Raw genomic sequence first — 19,566 nt, 5'->3', positions numbered from 1 at the left:
ACACCTTCCCCCAATTTTGACAACCCTAACTCAGAAACAAATCTGTCAAATTTACAGTGGGGTACCTGTTTGGTTAAACAGTCACTTATTTGGTTATCTGAATCAACATACACAAGTTTTACAATATTCTTTTGTACAAGCTCTTTTATAAAATTGTATTTCACATGAATATGCTTAGATATTTTTGTCTCAAGAGTACATGCCATTTTTATACAGGATTGATTATCCTCATACATAATCATTTCAATATTCTTTAATTCTAAAAGTTCTTTCAACATCTTTTTCACAAAGATACACTCTGTAGCAGCAGTAGCCAAGGCTACAAATTCAGCTTCAGTGCTGGATAGACTAACACAACTCTGTTTTTTACATTTTCATATCACATTATTACCAAATATCCTAATGAAGTACCCTATAATACTTTTCCTATCAATTTTATCATTTGCATAGTCTGCATCTACATATGACTATCACATTACTCACTTGTTTAGAATATCTAAGACAATACTCCTTTTTTTTGTTTAAATATCTTAGGATGTTTTTCAAATACTTAAAATGACTGTTTCCAAAACAATTATGAAACTTACTGAAATATACTGTTACGATCGCGCTTGGCTGCAGTGCTTGGCATCGCCGCGCTCGTTCGGCCTGTCTGCGCTCCCCTTCCACCCGCATACTCTCCCTGGTATCTAGTGTCATACTGTCTTGCAACATCCTGACCGTCGCAGCGCGCACCTGCCTCAGATCGAGTTACTTAAAAGAGGCCGCACTGCGGAATAAAAGGATTCAGACATGTTTATCGGCGCGTTTTGTGGGAACCCGATGCTTGTTGCGTTTATCGGCGTTCTTTGAGCAGCCGCCGCGTCCTTCGAGGACCCACGACGCGTTTCTGGGCATTTCGACGGCGAAGGTCGCGCGATATCTCGGAGACATGCCCGATTGTTCTGGACAGGAACCCAAGGGCTATATAAGGAGGTTGGGCCGACCTTCGAGAGGAGTTCAGTGGGGAGTTCTCCCGCGGCGGAGTTTCCGGGCGATAGTGCCGCGGGTGCGGCAGAGTGGCGAAGTCCCTGGACGAAGGTTCCAGGGCAGGGAGTGAGGAGTTCAGTGGGGAGTTCTCCCGCGGCGGAGTTTCCGGGCGATAGTGCCGCGGGTGCGGCAGAGTGGCGAAGTCCTTGGACGAAGGTTCCAGGGCAGGGAGTGAGTGAGTTCAGCGGAGTCGGGAGTTTCCGGGCGATAGAGTCGCGGGCGCGGCGGAGTCCCGAGTGAAGTTGCGAGCGAGTCGTCGTGTGGGATCTAGGCGAAGGGTGTGACGGCGGCGGTGGAGTGTGGCGACGGAGTCCCGCGGCGGAGACCCACGAGGGGTGCTGCGGCGAGAGTTGCGCCGGAAGTGCGGCCCAGCGAGGTGTGTGAAACGAGTGACTGGGGAATTGACATTTCTTTAAGTGTAGTTAATTATCTGCCATTTTAGAAAATTATTTGTGACAAGTAGTGGTAATAAATAAAGCTGTGTGTGTGAAATAAAATCTATTAATTGGGCTATCCTTTACGAACCCGCAGGGAAATCGTAACAATACAATAGGAAAACTCAAATCTGGTCGAGTACCCAGCATTACATACATCAAACACCCAATAAGTTCTCTATACAAAAATGCACTTCTGACATCTAATTGGTTAATGACCCAGCCCATCTGTAATGATAGTGATAACAAAATTCTAATAGTAGGCATCCTAGCTACAGGGGCATATATGTCTTAATCTGGTTTTGCTTCCTGAAAACACCCTCTGGCAACTAATCTTGCCTTCTTGATTAATTTCCCTTTTACCTCTTTTTCTGAGAAAACCCATTTGGAGTCTATTACTGTCTTACCACTTGGTTTTTCAACTAACTCCTAAGTGTGGTTATTTTCTAGGGCACGTATCTCCTCGTGCATTGCATCTTCCCATGCCTCCCTGTCTCTGTTATCTTTCAAATCAGACACTATCAAGGGGACATAAGGATCGAGAAACCCCCATGCATTCAATGCTATTTTCGTTGTATATTCCTCAGTAATATAGTCTCTATGCCACACTGGAGGTACCCTAGTTCTTTCTGATCTCCTTCCTCCTTCCTCTATACCCTCATCCGATGTTCTCACCTTTTGAATATCACATGATACTGTTTCTAACCTGTCCACGCCATTTACCTTTACTTTCAATGGTTCTGCATCATATTGTGATTCATAGTGCGTCTCATCCTCCAGAAACTTTACATCCCTTGACACTACAATTTGTCTCTTGCTTGGATCAAAAAACCTGTAAGCATTTGAAGCGTACTCTACCATGTAAACCTCAATGCTTCTCTTATCCAATTACCCCAGAGATGGATGATTGTCCTTAATGAAAGCTTTACTCCCAAACAACCTGATCTTATGGTAATTGACTTTCCCCCCATACCATGTTTCAGCTGGTACTAGGTCATTGTACCTAGGGGTTCTATTATACAAGAATGCTGCTGTCCTAACAGCTTCCCCCCATAGGCATTTAGGTAAGTTTCCTATCAAACACCGGGATTTCTCTAACAAAGTTCTATTCCTTCTCTCACTTTGTCCATTTAACTGAGGTGTATAGACAGGAGTATATTCCAGCTGAATACCTTTCTTGAAAAACCAGCCTTGAAAACTTGCAGAACACAATTCACCCCCATTATCACATCGTATTCTCAACACCTTACGATTATCAGAAGAAAACTGCCTTTTTGCTAATTTTATAAAGTATTTCACATTTTCACAGGCTTCATCTTTCCTCCTCAACAGAAACACCATACAAAAACCAGAATATGCATCTGTTATAGTCTGAAAATAATTATACCCATCAAACGTAGTAGGCTTAATGGGACCACACAAGTCACTGCATATTATCTCAAGACACCTTTTTCCTTTAGGGCTTATCGAATTAAATGGTTGCCTAGTCAACTTACTCTCAATACATAGGTACTTTACAATCTCTTACTGCTTCCATACCTTTAATTCCTGTCATCTTACCCAATGTTCTCATTGCCTCCTCACCTGGGTGACCTAACCTCTCATGTCAATTGTAACATAACCTATTATTACTGCACTTGCCGACAGCATAACGGAACACAGCATAACGGAACAATGAGAGTAACGGGACACAACGTAACGGGACACAGCGTAAATGAACAATGTGCGTAACGGGACACTTTTTTGTGCATGCAGCCAGCGTTTATCGATTTATTAGACGTCACGTCAAAAATACTTCTCATACCAATCTTTTTAAGCATTTCCGATAAAATAGAACTAAAAGAAAGTACTTGCCATAGCTCGTCAGCCAAGCAAAAGATCTGGATTAGGTAACTGGAACTCAAACCACTTGTTTTTACTACTTACAACCTTGCACAAACTGGGCTCTTATAAAATAAATAAATTATAAAATTCAACCTAAAGAGCAGGTAACATAAAATATTACAATATTACGACGGCAGAGAGAGATAAAAAGAAATGGTGGCTACAACTGATCAGAGTCCAGCCCGAGACCTATAAACCCACACTTGGGACCAATTGCCTCAAGCCAGTTGCCTCAGCCTGCTGGCAACATACCCTTGGGGCAACAAAGCTACCCAAAGCACACGAACCACAGCAGTTTAGACTCCACCCTGGCACCCAACTTTTCCATGTGCAGTTCTGTCCCAGAGCCTGTAATGTTGCATTACCCTGCCCTCCCCAGCTTTTATGAATATTTGTTAAAGGAATAAATATTTTGTTTTCTCAGTAATGCCATAGATGAGCTGATTATATAGCTTCATGGTTATAGTGAACTAGTTTTATATACTTGTAGTTTAATATTAGTAACATTCTTGTAATTAATTTTGATATACCTACCTATAATTATTTTATTTAGAAAAGCCTCTTTACTATAATTTTACTCACTTTCACTTGGCTGGCTGGGTTACTGCTTATATGTGTGGATCTTTCTTTAAAGAGTCTCTTTTAAAATATAAATTTGATTACTTATGTGGTTCATAGTGTGATAGTGAGGTGTTTAGATCGTGGGACAATGGGTCTAGTAAAATAAAGAAAGGAAGAAAGGCGTGTGGCGACACGACACGGCGGCGCCGAAGTGAGAGGCGATATGTTATCGCATCCTGTGTGCGAGAAAGACAGAGACAATGGACAGAACTGGGGACAGGCCATCTGAGCGGGAGTCACTGAATAGTAGTTGTAAACAGGGGTGCCCACAAGAGGGGGGGGGGGGGGGGGGGGTAACGACGCAGACTGCGTCATTAAAATTTCAGGGGGGGGGGGGAGAGGTGGTTAAAAGACGAGAAAAATGTATATATTATTTACATTATAATAGCTTCTAATGTGAAAATACGTTTCTGGTGCTTTGATAATTGAAAGGGATCTTGTAAATCAAATTGGCAACCCCGCACTTTCCTCAACAAAAGCAGTTTGGCATCTGTCGGTTTAGGATGGAAATATTACCTGATATGACCAAAATTATTATTAGAAAATCAGTTTTAATTAATGCAAAATGTGATAAAATATAATACTAAAAAAGTATAATATTATAAAATAATTGAGTAAATCATTGAGAAAATAGCATAAAAAATTTCGGGGGGGGGGGGGGGGCGCATCATTAGGTTAGGAAGGGGGGGGGGTGAGTCATAGTGTTTGGGGGTGGGGGCACCTCTGTTGTAAGAATAAGTTTTGTAGCCAATAGGAATGCAGCATTTTGGGGAAGTCCTGTAATGTCCTTTGTAACGTCAGTCGTTGTTTGCCGGCTGGGCTGAGAGATCACACCGTTTCGGCAAGATGTATTTTTCGGTCGTAAGAAGAATAAATTTAAAGATTCAGTTGAATTCTTTTATTTAATTGCAAAGCTTATTTAACGGCTAACATAATTTTACAACCCCGCTACCTGCGACAGTCACCGAGAGATTCTTCAAGAGTTTATATTTGTGCAATGAACAGTCGTCGCCAGCTACACTGAAGGACATGTTTCAGCTGCCAACAAATTTCCATGGAAAAGAGGTACTGTCCATTCGCATCTGCGCAGTGCAATATGGAAATGGTTTCGAAAAGCACAATGCAAGTGTGTAGGTACTCACCTTAAGAAAGGTGGCATATCAGATGAAATTCACAGGAAGATAAAGGCACTGCATAATTTTCTGAGGGGAATGGTTCAGGTGAACATGAAGCACACAAATTCAAGTAGAGGAAGGTGGTTTTGGAACAACGTGTGAATACACAGGGACCTCGCTCAAGGAAAAAAATTAAGCGAGGATCACAATAACAAAAAAATAACTGCTGTATAATATTTAAAAAATTATGAAATTTAAACTAAATTAACAAACCTAATTAACTTATCCTGTATAAATGAGTTCTACAAGAATATCTAATTATGTTACTGTAAATTAAGAACTAAGCTTGTTACATACGAATATGAATATATATTGTAGGTAGGTTTAGAATACTACATACACTTTTTAACCTCTTCATACTGTGCTAATAGTAAAATCTGAAACATTATTTGTGCTTCTTTAAAATTCACAAACTTATATTTACTACAATAATCAAATTTGCCCTTACAAATATGGTTCTACGATATTAATGCTCTGAGCTGTTACCTCATCTTGACTGACTTCCTTCATCCCTGGACACTTGGTGACCACTGACTGGTGACAGCGCTTGTGGACCACGCACGTGCAAACTGTCGTAACAGAACATCAGGCCACAACATTCCCTGTGATACACAAGTTACAGCTTTAACACAATTAGTCCCGCAACAAGTCATTAGGAGCCTCTGATGTGGTATTAAGGCCCTGTCACACTGTCAAAATCTCGCTTCCAACACCTTCCAATATGTTATGCAACATAAAGTTGGAGAGTTATGTCGTCACCGAAAACGTCACGTTTTTTTTGACAAGTTGGATGACTTGAACTTCCATTAAATATTTATCATAGAGGACTGGTTCTGAAATATGCTGGATGCAATCGGGCAATCAAAATTGTGCCTAGCGAAAACGGAAAATGATATCCATTTCCATCCCAACGATTCTTTAAAAAGGCGAAGAGCTGGAATCTGTTTGATAATGGCATTTAAGAATACGCTGAGGGCGGATGAGTAATTTTGTTTCTGGATTTAGTTTTCAAAGTGTATTTATAGAAGAGTGAAAAGGACTAAAACGTGTTTTTTAGAACAAGTTTTAGTCATGAAATTCTCAGCAAAGATTCTCGAAAGCATTCAAAGGACTTGCATTACCACTTTTTCTTCATTTCTCCGCTATATAATGTTACAGTTACCACTCAAGTCTCATAGCTGCCCTACGCATGACAAGTCTGCGCACCAGTTCAGAACCTTGCGCTTAGAGGCGATACCGCACTAGAAGCACCTGTGAGCATTGCACTTATCACCCCACCTCACTAACACACATACACCTATTACATACTTCAAAGAACAGAGAGGACAGATTTTAATTAACTGGAAATATTCCTCTGATTAAACTTTATTTAAATTTTCTTAGAATTTCTCAGGTTAATGAAACCCACTAGTCTAGGTTCTCTATATAAATATATTCTGTCATGAAAACTATGGCCATATTGGCCCATCATTCTTCTGATATGACTGTCCAATTTCAAAGTATGAAAAGTAGAGTGACTTAGAGCATTCACAAGCAAAACATTCTCCCTCTCAATGTGATAGCAATACTTATAGGCCTACGTACTTAGTTTCTGAAGAGCATACAGAATTTTTGCTGATTAATATTTAATAAATAGCTAAGAACGAAACAATTTTATAAGCATAATTTTAATATTTAATACTTATATTGCAAAATGTGAAGTTTAAAGTAAAGGTAGGTTGTGTTTAGAGCGTCCCACTTTTACACTGCAGTGTGGAAGTAAATGGACACTTTCTCTCTCTTTCTAATGCACGCCGACTGCCGTTAGCAAAATCCTTATTTCTGTGTGTGGTGTTGACTTATGCCATACATATTTTAAAAAATCTATTTTTGGCCTAAAAGGTTTCGCATATTGTATAGCATTGAAATATGCACCAGGTGATATATATTTTGCATACTTAATGCAATTTTAAGGGGCTGAAAAAATTTAAAAATTAAACTTTTTCACTGGGAACTGTTTTGAAGTATTCCAAACGGTATTATATAAAAATACCTACAAGTGTATTCTATTCAGATTTTGTTTGTTAATAAATTCATACTTTAGGATGCTACAGAATAAATCTCACTACAAAATCTCTTTATGTATCTATATATATTTTTTATCCTAAAAGGCATTTCCTCAGAGACTTAAAAATCAAAAGATTGACCAGCGGCAAAATTTTCTGTTATTAAAGTTACATGGGGGAAGGAAGTGTGAAAGATATTCACAATGAATGGAATTTGTTTTTTTAAAGCAACACCATCTCAATTGCTACTAAAATTTTGGTGTCCATTGCTGTGAAGGCTGTGAAGGCGCATAAGCACTCTGTAATAGAGGCTCGCTCCCAAATTGCTGCCGTAAGAGGAAACACGGCCGTGTGTTTGGAAAAGTGAGTTTCTGTCATCCAATCAAGTACAAGGATAAAGGGATACTTGGACAGCTATTTCCTTCCACACACACATTTATGGATACCAGCCTGCCTGTTAGTGCTCTGTTTCGCGACCAAGTGACGTGTTGCGTCCGGTGAATTGTTACAGTTACAGTTTTGACGGGTTATTTATTCACATATGTAATTTTATTTTCTGCCTTGATGCGGATTACATAAAAATGAACTATGGAAGGCGGAACACCAAAAAGAAACTACATTGGTAGCTACGAGAGAGGGAGTGCTAGAGTGTTTTGAAAGAATTTGAGTATTTAAAAATAACATGACAGTGAGCAATGCAATCAATGAAGCTTCCAAAGCGACCAGCTGTTCCAAACGAACTATTTTTGTTCTTAGGAACTGCAGCGGCATGGTACCCTAAGTACTTACACCTGGTAACGTAAACCCAAAAAGGAAAAGCGAACCGAAAATTTTGTCTAACAATCTTATGATGGCATTGTACAGAGTGTGTTATGGCGGATAGTTCACAATTTTTGTTTGCTAACATTTCCCCCACTTTAAATGTATTCGAGCAAATCTGAATAGAGACGAATCTGATCTAACGGCAACTGTCTGCCCGAGGAATAAATTTACAAGAACAGCAAGGATTTTCAGCTAGTCTTATGTAGAGTTCGAGGACGTAGGTATCCGCTCAGCGTGGTTATAACTGCGGCAACATTTTAATTATGGTCTTCAACTTGCACTGAGCAGCAGGTTTTGTTGAGTGGCAGTGAAAAATGTAGAATTTCGAGAGTCGTGGCAACAAGAGTGATATCAAGGTGAGTCGATGAGTTGACGACACTCAGGATGGAGGAACTTCAAATATACCCTATCTCAACAATTGGCTTGCTCATATCAACGTAATTAACTCGGGTGCCAGCGTTTTGCACAGCAATCCCATGCAATAAACAAAAACCAGTTTAAAATTTGAAGGATGCTATCTAAGAACATAGAAAATCAGTCACATGAAAAATAAAAATCTTTAAATGTACAACAGAAACATTAAACTAAGGTGAAAATAGGACAAAACTACTTTGCAGCAATTTCATAAATGCTAGAAATATATTTGCGGGGCATAAATAATGAGAATCCGATAAAAATTTAAGGACATACAAAATTATGCAACATTATGGTTGCTAATAGGCATGATGAGATTTTCAGCAGTTCCAAGATTTTATTACTCAAATAAGCAGACACTAAACAGTTTTTTGTCACGTGGTAGTATCAATTTTATTTATTTTCTCTATACTAGTATTGAAACGGGACATCTTAAAAGTTAAAAACATCGATAAAGCTTGCATGTGAGCTGAAAATTAGTGAAAAAGGAAACGGTTGTGTTTGAAAAGTTTACTGCTTTACAGTTTATAATTCTAAAACATTAAACATGATTAATGTAACACAAATCTTCCAGTTACACGCAACACCAAAAAGATTCGAAATGAAATACGATTGTGACGATGCTCACCTTGACATTGATATCCTTGCTTTCCAAGACCCCTGTAAAAATATAACCAAATTAGACACAAAGCAATTTCATGTTTTGTAATTACAAGTGAGTTCACACCACAAATAACAGTACCTTAAAAGGTAAAAACAAGGCCCGAAAAAGCACGTAACTAAGAATCTAATAGAATCATTGTGTAAAATTAATATGAGAGTCCTTGTTGGTAATGATCAATAACACACCACGCTAGTGAGACAGGAGTCTCTGGTTCGATCACAACACTCCAGCATGTCTCACGTTTATGAACGAGTCGCCACACAAATGATCGGAGCAGAGCTCAATCAAATATCGAAATTACCACCGCCTTAAGCCTCAGTTCGTAACCGTATGACATAAAACCATACATTTATTATTAAAATTTTAAAAAATCACATAAAAGACTGTCTGAAGAAATAAAAATGGTGGGTTTATTTGATTAGATGCAATATCAATTACAGCAATGGTAGAATGAATTTTACGTGCTATATTGCTAGGGTCAAACATATTCACAAAATTATCAGAATAATGTGTTTGGCTTGTCAGTTTGTTATGTTTATATTGGAATCCACGGACAATCCATGGGTGTGACTTTACAATATGTGCCTTGATTATTTAGCGTTGTCTGTTCATTGTATGAACTGCATTCATTTTCAAGGTCTTGCGGATAATGCCACACCGCTTACGTTACGCTGCTTAATTAACAGTATTTTCTGCAAGTTGAGTTTTATAACGATCATATTTGGTCTCCGTATCATGCTGTTAACAACTTATTTCACTTTAAAGTATGATGCGCGCAGCTTCTCACGAGTACCTTCGATTAACCAATGCCAACTGCGAACTGGAGTTCTTAGACCTATCTACGTATAGGCCTATTTCATTTTTTGTTTCACTGGCTTCGCAAAAATATAAGACATTACTACATAACTAGAGTCTGTAACACTAGGTAGATGGCGTATGCTAGTAAAATCATTAAATTAAATGTTAAATTGGAACTTTATAAATGCTATTTTAAAAAAGTTGAGTTTATTACACTTTAATTCATTGCTTATTTAAAACATATTAAAATAGGCATACCATATGGAAGCATTATTTTCTCTCTACTGACATGAACTCTACAAATATGTTTGTAAAATTTAGTTGTGTAGTAAGGATTTGGCTTGACTACTAGGTCTTAATGTTTTATTGCATGTATGTATAATTTTAATTTTCTTTTCCTGAAAGTTCTCATAGTTTAGCTCAAATCGAACAATATGTTTAATTACATAAAAAACCTTTTCCTGAGACTTCTGTGTACATTGTTCTTCATAGAGCAGTAGTGTAACTTATCCGAGTACTTATATTTTTTTACATTAAATGAAATATTGTCGGTTTTAAAATACGAACTAAATATTTAATTTCTATAACATTTGCTGAAATTTATCTGCAGGTAGCATGATTATTTTTTAGTTAAATATATATACATTTATGCATTTTACATGATTGTGTAATCTTTAACTATCCAGAATAATTTAGATTCTAATTTCTTTTTGAAGTATTAATAACGTAAACATCTATTACAATCGATTCTATGGTTGTAATTTTTGTACTGCAGAACATGAAAAAACTGGCATGGTTTAAAAAAACTAAGTCGTAGTAAGTATATGAAATAAAAAAAAAAAAACAGTTAAAATTAAATTGTTGTTTTTGAACATAACTAAGAGTTGTAATCTTGGGTGTCTAACATTTTATAGACTTATTTAAAATTATTATATTTTTTTTCAAAAGTTGTGTTAGCGTACAGATATTTAGAGTTCTAAAAGTAGTAGAAATGTAAAAAAAATATAATAAAAAATAAAATAAAAAGTTATCAAGTGCACAAGTTGACTTGGAGTACTCACCAAATAAATTCCCTGCAGTGAGAGCAGAAGGTGGGTTGCCTAAGAAACGTGGCCATGAACTTGTGTCCGTTCACTTGGTGCACGCGTCGCCTCATGGCGCCGCGACGCCTGTTGAAGCCCTGCCGCTCCATGAACTCGCGCGGCTTCGCCACCTGTTGCTCTGCAGCACAGCAACAACGCGAACATTACCACGGCTCCAGGTGCTTCGCGTGAGGTTCATCTTACTAGATTCTCACAAAACACAATAGCTAACTTATCCAAAAAATACCTGTGGTTAATCAGAAGTCTGTTTTCTACTGACTTATTATGATACTAGCTGACCCGGCGAACTTCGTACCGCCTTAGCGTAGCAATGATGCACTACTTTATTTTGTATAGCTGACCTATCTTAGGTATGAGTACCTATTCAATTTGAATCACTATAACTGAAAAGGACCTTACTAATTTAATTAAATAAAAAAATATATATATTGTCAAAATAGTGTTTATTCCATAGGATTCAATAATTCCACTAATGTTTTTACAAATTGCTATTGAACAACTTGGCATTTTTAAGTAAACAATGAGCTCAATACCACGCGCGCTCTATAAATCAACTAATAGTCTCTGTACCCCTCACTGCTTCTCTCTACTCTAATGCTTTTTGATAAACTATATTTTTAGTTTTATGTTCTGGCGCGTAAATAAATAATGTTGATGGTTTTCCGACACGGGAACAGGCGACATATAATTGGCCATGTGAAAAACATGGATTTTCTAGGTTGATGCCACATACACTTAGCGACTGCCCTTGCGATTTATTTATTGACATTGCAAATGCAAGCCGCACTGGAAACTGTAAACGCTTAAAGCTGAATGTCATAAGGTTACTTTAAAAATATTTATATTGTACAAAGTGTTGGGTTAGTTTGGAAATAATTTTATATATGGTGGTTCAGTATTCTTAAATTTTCTAATTTTCCGTTAAATTTTTTCTTTCATAAGAACCTTCTCGTGACAATAACAAACACAACAAAAAAAGAATTAGTGAAATCGGTTCAGTCATTTACGCGTGATGGCGTGACCAAGGGAAATAGGAATTCATTATTCTTAAATTTTCTAATTTTCCGCACAATTTTCTTAATTTTTTCTTTCATAAGAACCTTCTCCTGACCATAGCAAACACAACAAAAAAAAATTAGTGAAATCGGTCCAGCCGTTCACGCGTGATGCCGTGACCAAGGAAAACGGGTTTCATTTTTATATATATAGATTATAAACTAATAACAATAAATTTGAATACCTCTTTTTTCACACTTTGACTGCAATTCACTATATTAGACAGGAAAATTTAGCACTCACAAAGGCAATCTTATGTGTGAGTGTATACCGTCACTTTAAACCACGTTCGGTATTTGACTAATGTAAACATTTCAAAAATGTTAACAATTGACAAATAAATAAATAAAAATAACTTGAAATATCTTACATACGTTTTCATTCAGTTTAAAGTTAAAAAGAGCAATTAATTTAGTATAACATTGTTTCAAAAAAATCTGTGCGTATATAGGTATATACATATATAAAGTCAAAAAATAATATTTAAAGGAAAAGTACAAATACATGAATTATTACATTACATTAAACCTTACTTAAATATTAGATAACTCTTATCAGTTACATTATTCAGCCAAAGATTGATAATTTTTTTTATATTTGTAAATAATTTTTTGTTTTTAATTTTTCAGGAAAAATAACTACAATTTTTGTAATAAAAAAAAATTCTATAGATCTCTATGAAATAGAGGAACAAGTAAATACATTTATGTCGTGTCAATGCCTTGTAGTATAATAAATTAGGAGCTACATAATTTAACTGATATTTTCCTCGATACATACTTGTTATGGCTGCTCCAATATACAATCTTTTAATACCAAAAGTTCTTAAAAGTTTTTCCAAAGTTCCTGAATCAGTAATATTAAAGTAATGCTATAATCCGAGACCATTTGCCTATTTTGGCGTGGGTTATGCAGGGGATGATACTAGTCCACAGTTGCGACTGCAGTCATGTGTGCTGGAACTCTTAGTGTGTAGTCACGTGATTCAGAAGCCACATCACGAGAGAGTTCAACTTATGGATCGGAGCCTACTATCAATAATCATAAAAATGCGATTTGTAAGGCTCAGAGAGAATGAATGTAAAAGCTAGTTGGAGTGGTTTTTAACTTGGTATTTTATTCGAATACTGGTACAAGACATAACGAGATGAGATTTTACTTTAGTTGAAATACATTTTACAAGCAAAGATTCTAAAATCATAATAACTTATGGTTGCACGACTCTAGGTTAAAACAAAAGGCTGTAAATGCCTATTTTTCTTGACTGCACAATCTAAATTATGTCAGACTTCACACTTAATTGCACTTAATCACAGAGAGGTCACCCTTCAAAGCATACTATGGAGTATATGGATCACATAAACGTGATGACACACAAATATCGCTTTTATATTTCCATGTAGTGTCAACAGAAAATACCGCTTACACACGCCATGACCGATATTAGCGTTCAAAGATGGCAACTACTTGGTATTCGCAGTCGGTAAATGAATGAGAAACTATTCAACACCTTCAATGTTGAGAGAAAACTCTGTGAAACTAACAAACACATTTGAAACCCTTAGTGGCATTATTACATGAAATCAATTACGTGATCATATTGTAACAATAGTTTTAACTACTTAAAAAAAAGACATTGAAGAACCTTATGAACTTACAAAATACATTTGATGAATACTGTCTGTATGTGGCATTATAGAGTATAAATAGTGAAAGTAGTATATAATAGTTCCTCCTGCGGTAGGGTTCCAGGAGAGGATCTGAGGAGCCGACCGCCATCTTGGATTATTAATTCACGGCTGTCATCTTGGATGACCTTAATCTTGACCTTTAAAATTTAACAATATTTGCCAAAAATGTTTAAAAATTTGCCAAACATTCGCCAAAATCCGCCCTAAACAAAAATCAGAAAATCAAAAATGTTTAGATTTCGAAGGAAAAATTCACGTTTTGAGAGAAATTTTCCCGTTTCAGTCCTCAAAACTGCCAGAGGCTCGAAAAGTCGGATAAGCTGCTTAAAGTCCGCATCTACAATCTGCCATAAGCCGCTGAGGTCATGACCATTACAATTAGGAGGTCATGGCCGCCATTTTGAATTGTTATGTAACTGTTGCAATTTTTTTTACGGCCGCCATTTTGAAAATACGTAAATATTAAGCTAGAAATTCGGGATGTATTTTAAAATTAATAAAATAAAAAAAACGAATAAACACATTCCGCCATCTTGGCCATCATGGCCACCAACTTGAAAATCCGTAATTATTTAGCTGGAAATTCGAAAAATAATTAGTTTTAATAAAAAATTATTAAAGTACAATTTTAATAAAATTTAAACTAAAAAAAACCCACATACATCATGGAGCTTGGAGTGGTCGGTTCGAACCTGGCGAGGACAAAAAAATGTCGAAGGATCCTTCCTCCATGGAAGCCACCGCCACTATTGCCTATACATACATATATATTGACGCCAACCGCCGGTGCTCCCTCTGGTTCGCACAGGCCGTTATGTCACAACAACACTTACTCTTAAGTGCATCGAACACGCCCGAGCGTGATGTCCGCCGAGTGAGTGAAAGTGCACCGCGACGAACACCAAGGCGACGACAGCGCCCGGCCAGGTGTGGCAATGCGCTAAATTAAATCAGTAATTATTCTTTTAAAACAAAAACAAATTAATAACAATTAAAATATAATTAATTCAAGTAAAAATTATGTACAATTGTTAAATAATCATGTATTGTCAAATGTGTCATTTAAGTCCAAAACTGGTCGGAGCTGTTTTCCCGCGCTTCACGTGCCCCTCACGCGGCGCCCTCGCGCTGAGTTGCCGTCGGGTGCTCACAGGGGTCGGTCGCTCCACGAACGCAGAGCCTACAGATTTCGCGCCACGTCCAAGTCATCGCAATAGTGTAAGTTTATTCAAATCCTTTTTTTCATTAGCTCTGCGCCGACCCCACTCAGTCGTACGTCATTTCGTGCGACTCATAACTTAATGCTTTTATTCCCAACAGGGAGATTTCCATTTACTACATAATTTTCATGTCCTGAGCATACGGACAGTGTAAATGAGTCTTACGCAGTTTTCAGGCTTCATGGGCTCCTAGACAGCCTTGTGTGTCGAGTTCTAACTCTTCAATCTACGTATTTACGATTTATCTTATTCAACTGTGTAACATCTAACTTGCAATCTAACCACGTATAATTGTTTTAAGCTGTAATAAGTGACTGTGACTCTTTACGTTCTCATCTAGCCGGGCCTACGTACATTTCGGAACATTAACGTCTTGTAACAGGTTAGATTGCAAATAACGTTAAGAACTTTCAATTACATATTGCCGTTTACATGTTAACGTCATTCACTGCATAAGCCGTTGCAGCATATCAGCTCCGCGATAATTCGCCGCGTCCTTCACGACGATAATGGCCAAAGCATAAGTCCGCACATACCATTTTGCCATCTCTCCTGGTCGCGCGCATCGTCTACGTATAGAGACTCTCGTGCAGCGACGGTCAGACAACAGACGCGGCCAGTCCTTGGACAATCGTGTGTAACGGTTTTTTTTAATAAAGTGCAGTGTCGTGTCAATCAGTTTACCATTTATTTATAAGGCGTCCTGGGTGGCCTAAACAGCCCGGGTAGTTTTCGAACCGCGACGCGCTCCTGCCTGCAGCCACGAGGTCGAATCCCCGTTTTTGCCCCCTGAGATCATTTTCAAATTAATAATTACTCAAAAACTTAAACAGGCAGCGGGAGTGGCGTCTGTATATATATATATATATATATATATATATATATATATAGCCAGCTAGTATAATGTTTTCGTCTGCTGAAGGCCGCCATATTGGATCTGACATATTGTTTACATCTGCTAGAGAGCACCACCAACATATTAGTTTAATTTTTTTATTGCTAGGGTGCAGTAATCATTTATTGACAAGGCGCCCACAATATTTGATTCCGCCATCTTGAAAATTTGTAATTTTTTTGCTAGAAATTCGGGAAAACTTCCAAAAATCGTCATAAAGTTTACTCATTAAAATAATGACCAACCCGATCGATTACAGTTATTGGTTCGATCCATAATAAATACAAAAAATATAATTTAATTAAAATTACCAAAACAATATATTGAAAAAAACATCAGATTTTTTAAAATATAAATGTATTACATAATTTCTACTATACTACAGGAACACGTGTGAAAGTAAGCAATCGAAAAAAAAATTAGTTCTGCATAGGCTTGAACTGACTGATTCTAAGCTCTAAACAGTTTACTGAAGACAGAGACCAGCCAGTTACTTTTCCTAAATAGTCTTTTTCTCCCCGACAGAGTTTATCGATACTGTGTTTAACATATTGATGCACATCGTCGGAATTGTAAATGGGAGTATTCACTGTCTTGAATGTGCACTTCTTCACTTTGTCCTCAAACGGAAGTGGTTAGCCATAATCAAAGCCCAGTCACAAATTTTATTTTAAAGATCCGTGCATTGCTTCTTCATCTGTAAGCTGGTAAATTATGTTCTGCTTGATATCGTCAATAAAAGTACAAATGTCTTTTGACTCACTAAATGTATGTAGATAATAGTAGACTTTCAACATCCCACGGAATTCAGATTTAACCAAGTGGAATCTGTTATCATTTACATGTAATGCACCGAGCACAGTTTCAGACTTAGATTAATGTACCAACGTCATCGCAATCGGTTGCTTAGCATCTGTTTTTGTGCTTGTACGCATACGAGTCTCCAACCCAAACCGAGGAGTCAAAATGTCTGCATGTAGATCCTCAGCAGGTGTACGGATTTCGCCTATACAGTTTTTCACTTGTCGTCTTAAACTGTCAGTACGCGTAAACAAAACATGGCACTTATAGCAGCGAAACTTCATACTAGAAGGATTCTTCATGCATTTTCTTCTCCCGTGTCTTCGTCCATCATGGGAAAATGCGAACGACATATCGCAGTAGCTGCAAGGATCCCTATTTGATGAAGAGGAACCTTTCTGGTTCGAACTAGATGCTGATATAACTGATGTAGTATCAATCCTCGATGTACACTTAAGGGAATCAATCAATCGCTGTTGTAGCGAAACCTTTACTTTCTGCCACGCAGCAGGTCCTTTATATATCTTCAAGCGTATTTTTTCAATTACGTGATCATATTGTCACAATATTTTTAACTACTTCAAAAAAATGTTAAAAAGGCAGTTCTTGTAAATTACTTGTGACACTTTTTAAAGCTTAACATTTTGCGCGAAAGATTCTTAGTACATTCTCTCTTCTCGTGTCGTCGAGCATTACTGTTGTTCGAGATATATTGTCACAGTAACGACATCGATGCTCGATAGTTGTTGAATCACCAACCATAGAAGTCTCCATCGATGGTGAAACATCGTTCATCGTGGTTTCCTCTTCAGCTAGCACTGCAGCAATTAAAGTCTCTTCTGCTGGTGGAACCACGCAAATTGAAGTCTCCTCTATTGTTGTTGGTGACGATGTTACACATTACATCCTGATCTGCGTCGTCGCTGACGAGATCTCTGTAATCGATGGTACATCTTCTATCAAGGTCTTCGTGGTTGTCGTCGACGATGCCAACAGGATCTGCGTTTCCGTCGTCGTCGCTGCCGGCATGGTTCCCGTAGACAATGGTACAACTTCCATCGAATTCTACGTTAAGGATGGTAAAGATGCCATCATGTTCACAAGAACAGGTAATTACGTGACTTATGCACCAAATGAGTCAAACTAGGTGATTCTTACACCACCATTAGCCAGTAACAAACTGAGAGTCACATCGTTCAGTCCTCGCTTATATACTAATGGCCGCTGGAAATAATATACGATTCAAAATACGAAACATTTAGATTAATAACCCAGTCAAAACCACATTAAAAAATGATTTTACATTTAACAAAATGGACACGCATTTGTACGAAATTTCAAATTGGGAGGATAAGATCTTATCACAGGGATACGATCTCATCACAGTGATACGATCTCACCATAGAGATACGAAATCTTCGCAGGGAAACGATCCCTTAGGGAAACGATATCGTCGCAAATATACGATCTCGTCGCAGGGATACGTTCTCATGAGTAGGATACGATAATACAGGCTCGACTATGTACATTTAACGGAAAGGACGCATATTTTCTCGAACAATGCGATCGCCAATTTACGCTAGGATACATGCCTCCAACAATTTTGGATTCCAAAAGTTATTGGTTCCAACAGGGTCATTACCACAATGCCGAAATACCATAACGCCGAATGTCAAAATTGACCACAAAGCCGACAGCTAGAAAATTGCTGTGTACCACAACGCCAAAATAACAACTGAATGAATTTGTGTGTGTTTCTTACATGTACCTTAACACCGAAATACCACAATCAAACCTAACCTTACCTAACCTAACCTAACTTAACTTAGTCTATCCTAGCCTAGCCTAACCTAACCTAGCCTAACCTAACCTAGTCTAACCTAACCTAGTCTAACCTAACCTAGTCTAACCTAACCTAGTCTAACCTAACCTAGTCTAACCTAACCTAGTCTAACCTAACCTAGTCTAACCTAACCTAATCTTTGGGGCAGTCCTGCAATGACATTTTTCGGCGTTAGTGTATTTCGGCATTGTGGTAATTCGGTGTTGTGGTACACAGCAGTTTTCTAGCTGTCGGCCTTTGTGGTCAATTTGGCATTTCTGCATTGTGGTATTTCGGCGTTGTGGTGCGTCCCCGTTCCAACAGGCACTGGCTCCAAAATTCTTTGTCTCCAAAAGTCATTGGCTCAAACAGTCATTGGCTCCACAAATACAAAGAAAACTAACGCACGTTATCCTAAATCAAGATCAGTAAAAAACAAAAATAATAAAAAATATTTATAAACAGTCTTTGGCACCAACAGTCTTGGCTCCAAAAGTCTTTGGCTCCAAAATTCATTGGCCACAAAAGTCTTTGGCTCCATAATTCATTGGCTCCAAAAGTCATTGTTTCCAACTGACTTTGGCACCAGCTGTTTTATGCCTAACTGCTCCAATGTCATTTGGCTACAAGACGACTTGGCTACGAGACTACAAGACTACGAAACTACAAGTCTACGATGCTAAAAGACTCCAAGGCTACGAGACTACGAGGCTACAAGGCTACTAGGTTACAAGTCTATGAGGCTACGAGACTACATATGTCTAACTGTCTTTGACTACATTTAGCTGCGAGAGTCAATTTATATCGTGCAAAATAACTTGTTGCAAGTAGTCCCGATTCTTGCCAACATATATGCCACATGTTGTGTACAGGTAAATATTATGTGGGATGCGGGATGCTCACTCACGATTGCAAGAGAAGGAGGACTTCGCTAGGTATCAAGGAGAAGGAAGTTCGTCCGGCATGCCAGCATTGGAGCACTTGGGCAGTTGGAGAACTTGGACAATTGGAGTTGTTGGAGTACTTGGGAAAATGGAGCACTAAAATAATTGGAGATGTTGGAGAAGTGGAGCTTTTGGAGCACTTGGAGCA

General features: G+C 37.9%; 1 protein-coding gene across 2 annotated transcripts in view; it reads right to left on the bottom strand.

The window, feature by feature from the left end:
* LOC134531025 (protein kinase C) overlaps positions 1 to 19,566 on the bottom strand; it is a 270,374-nt gene that overhangs the window by 116,633 nt on the left and 134,175 nt on the right. For both annotated transcript variants that reach the window (XM_063366515.1, XM_063366516.1), the window contains exons 3-5: positions 10,948 to 11,107; positions 9,053 to 9,084; positions 5,630 to 5,712 (exon numbers count right to left, since the gene is read on the bottom strand). In XM_063366515.1, the coding sequence (XP_063222585.1) occupies positions 5,630 to 5,712; positions 9,053 to 9,084; positions 10,948 to 11,107 (275 nt within the window). The remainder of the gene's footprint in view (positions 1 to 5,629; positions 5,713 to 9,052; positions 9,085 to 10,947; positions 11,108 to 19,566) is intronic.

Source organism: Bacillus rossius, chromosome 3 (assembly GCF_032445375.1).
Source record: "Bacillus rossius redtenbacheri isolate Brsri chromosome 3, Brsri_v3, whole genome shotgun sequence".
NCBI lineage: Eukaryota > Metazoa > Arthropoda > Insecta > Phasmatodea > Bacillidae > Bacillus > Bacillus rossius.
This window is presented reverse-complemented; position numbering and strand designations above follow the sequence as displayed.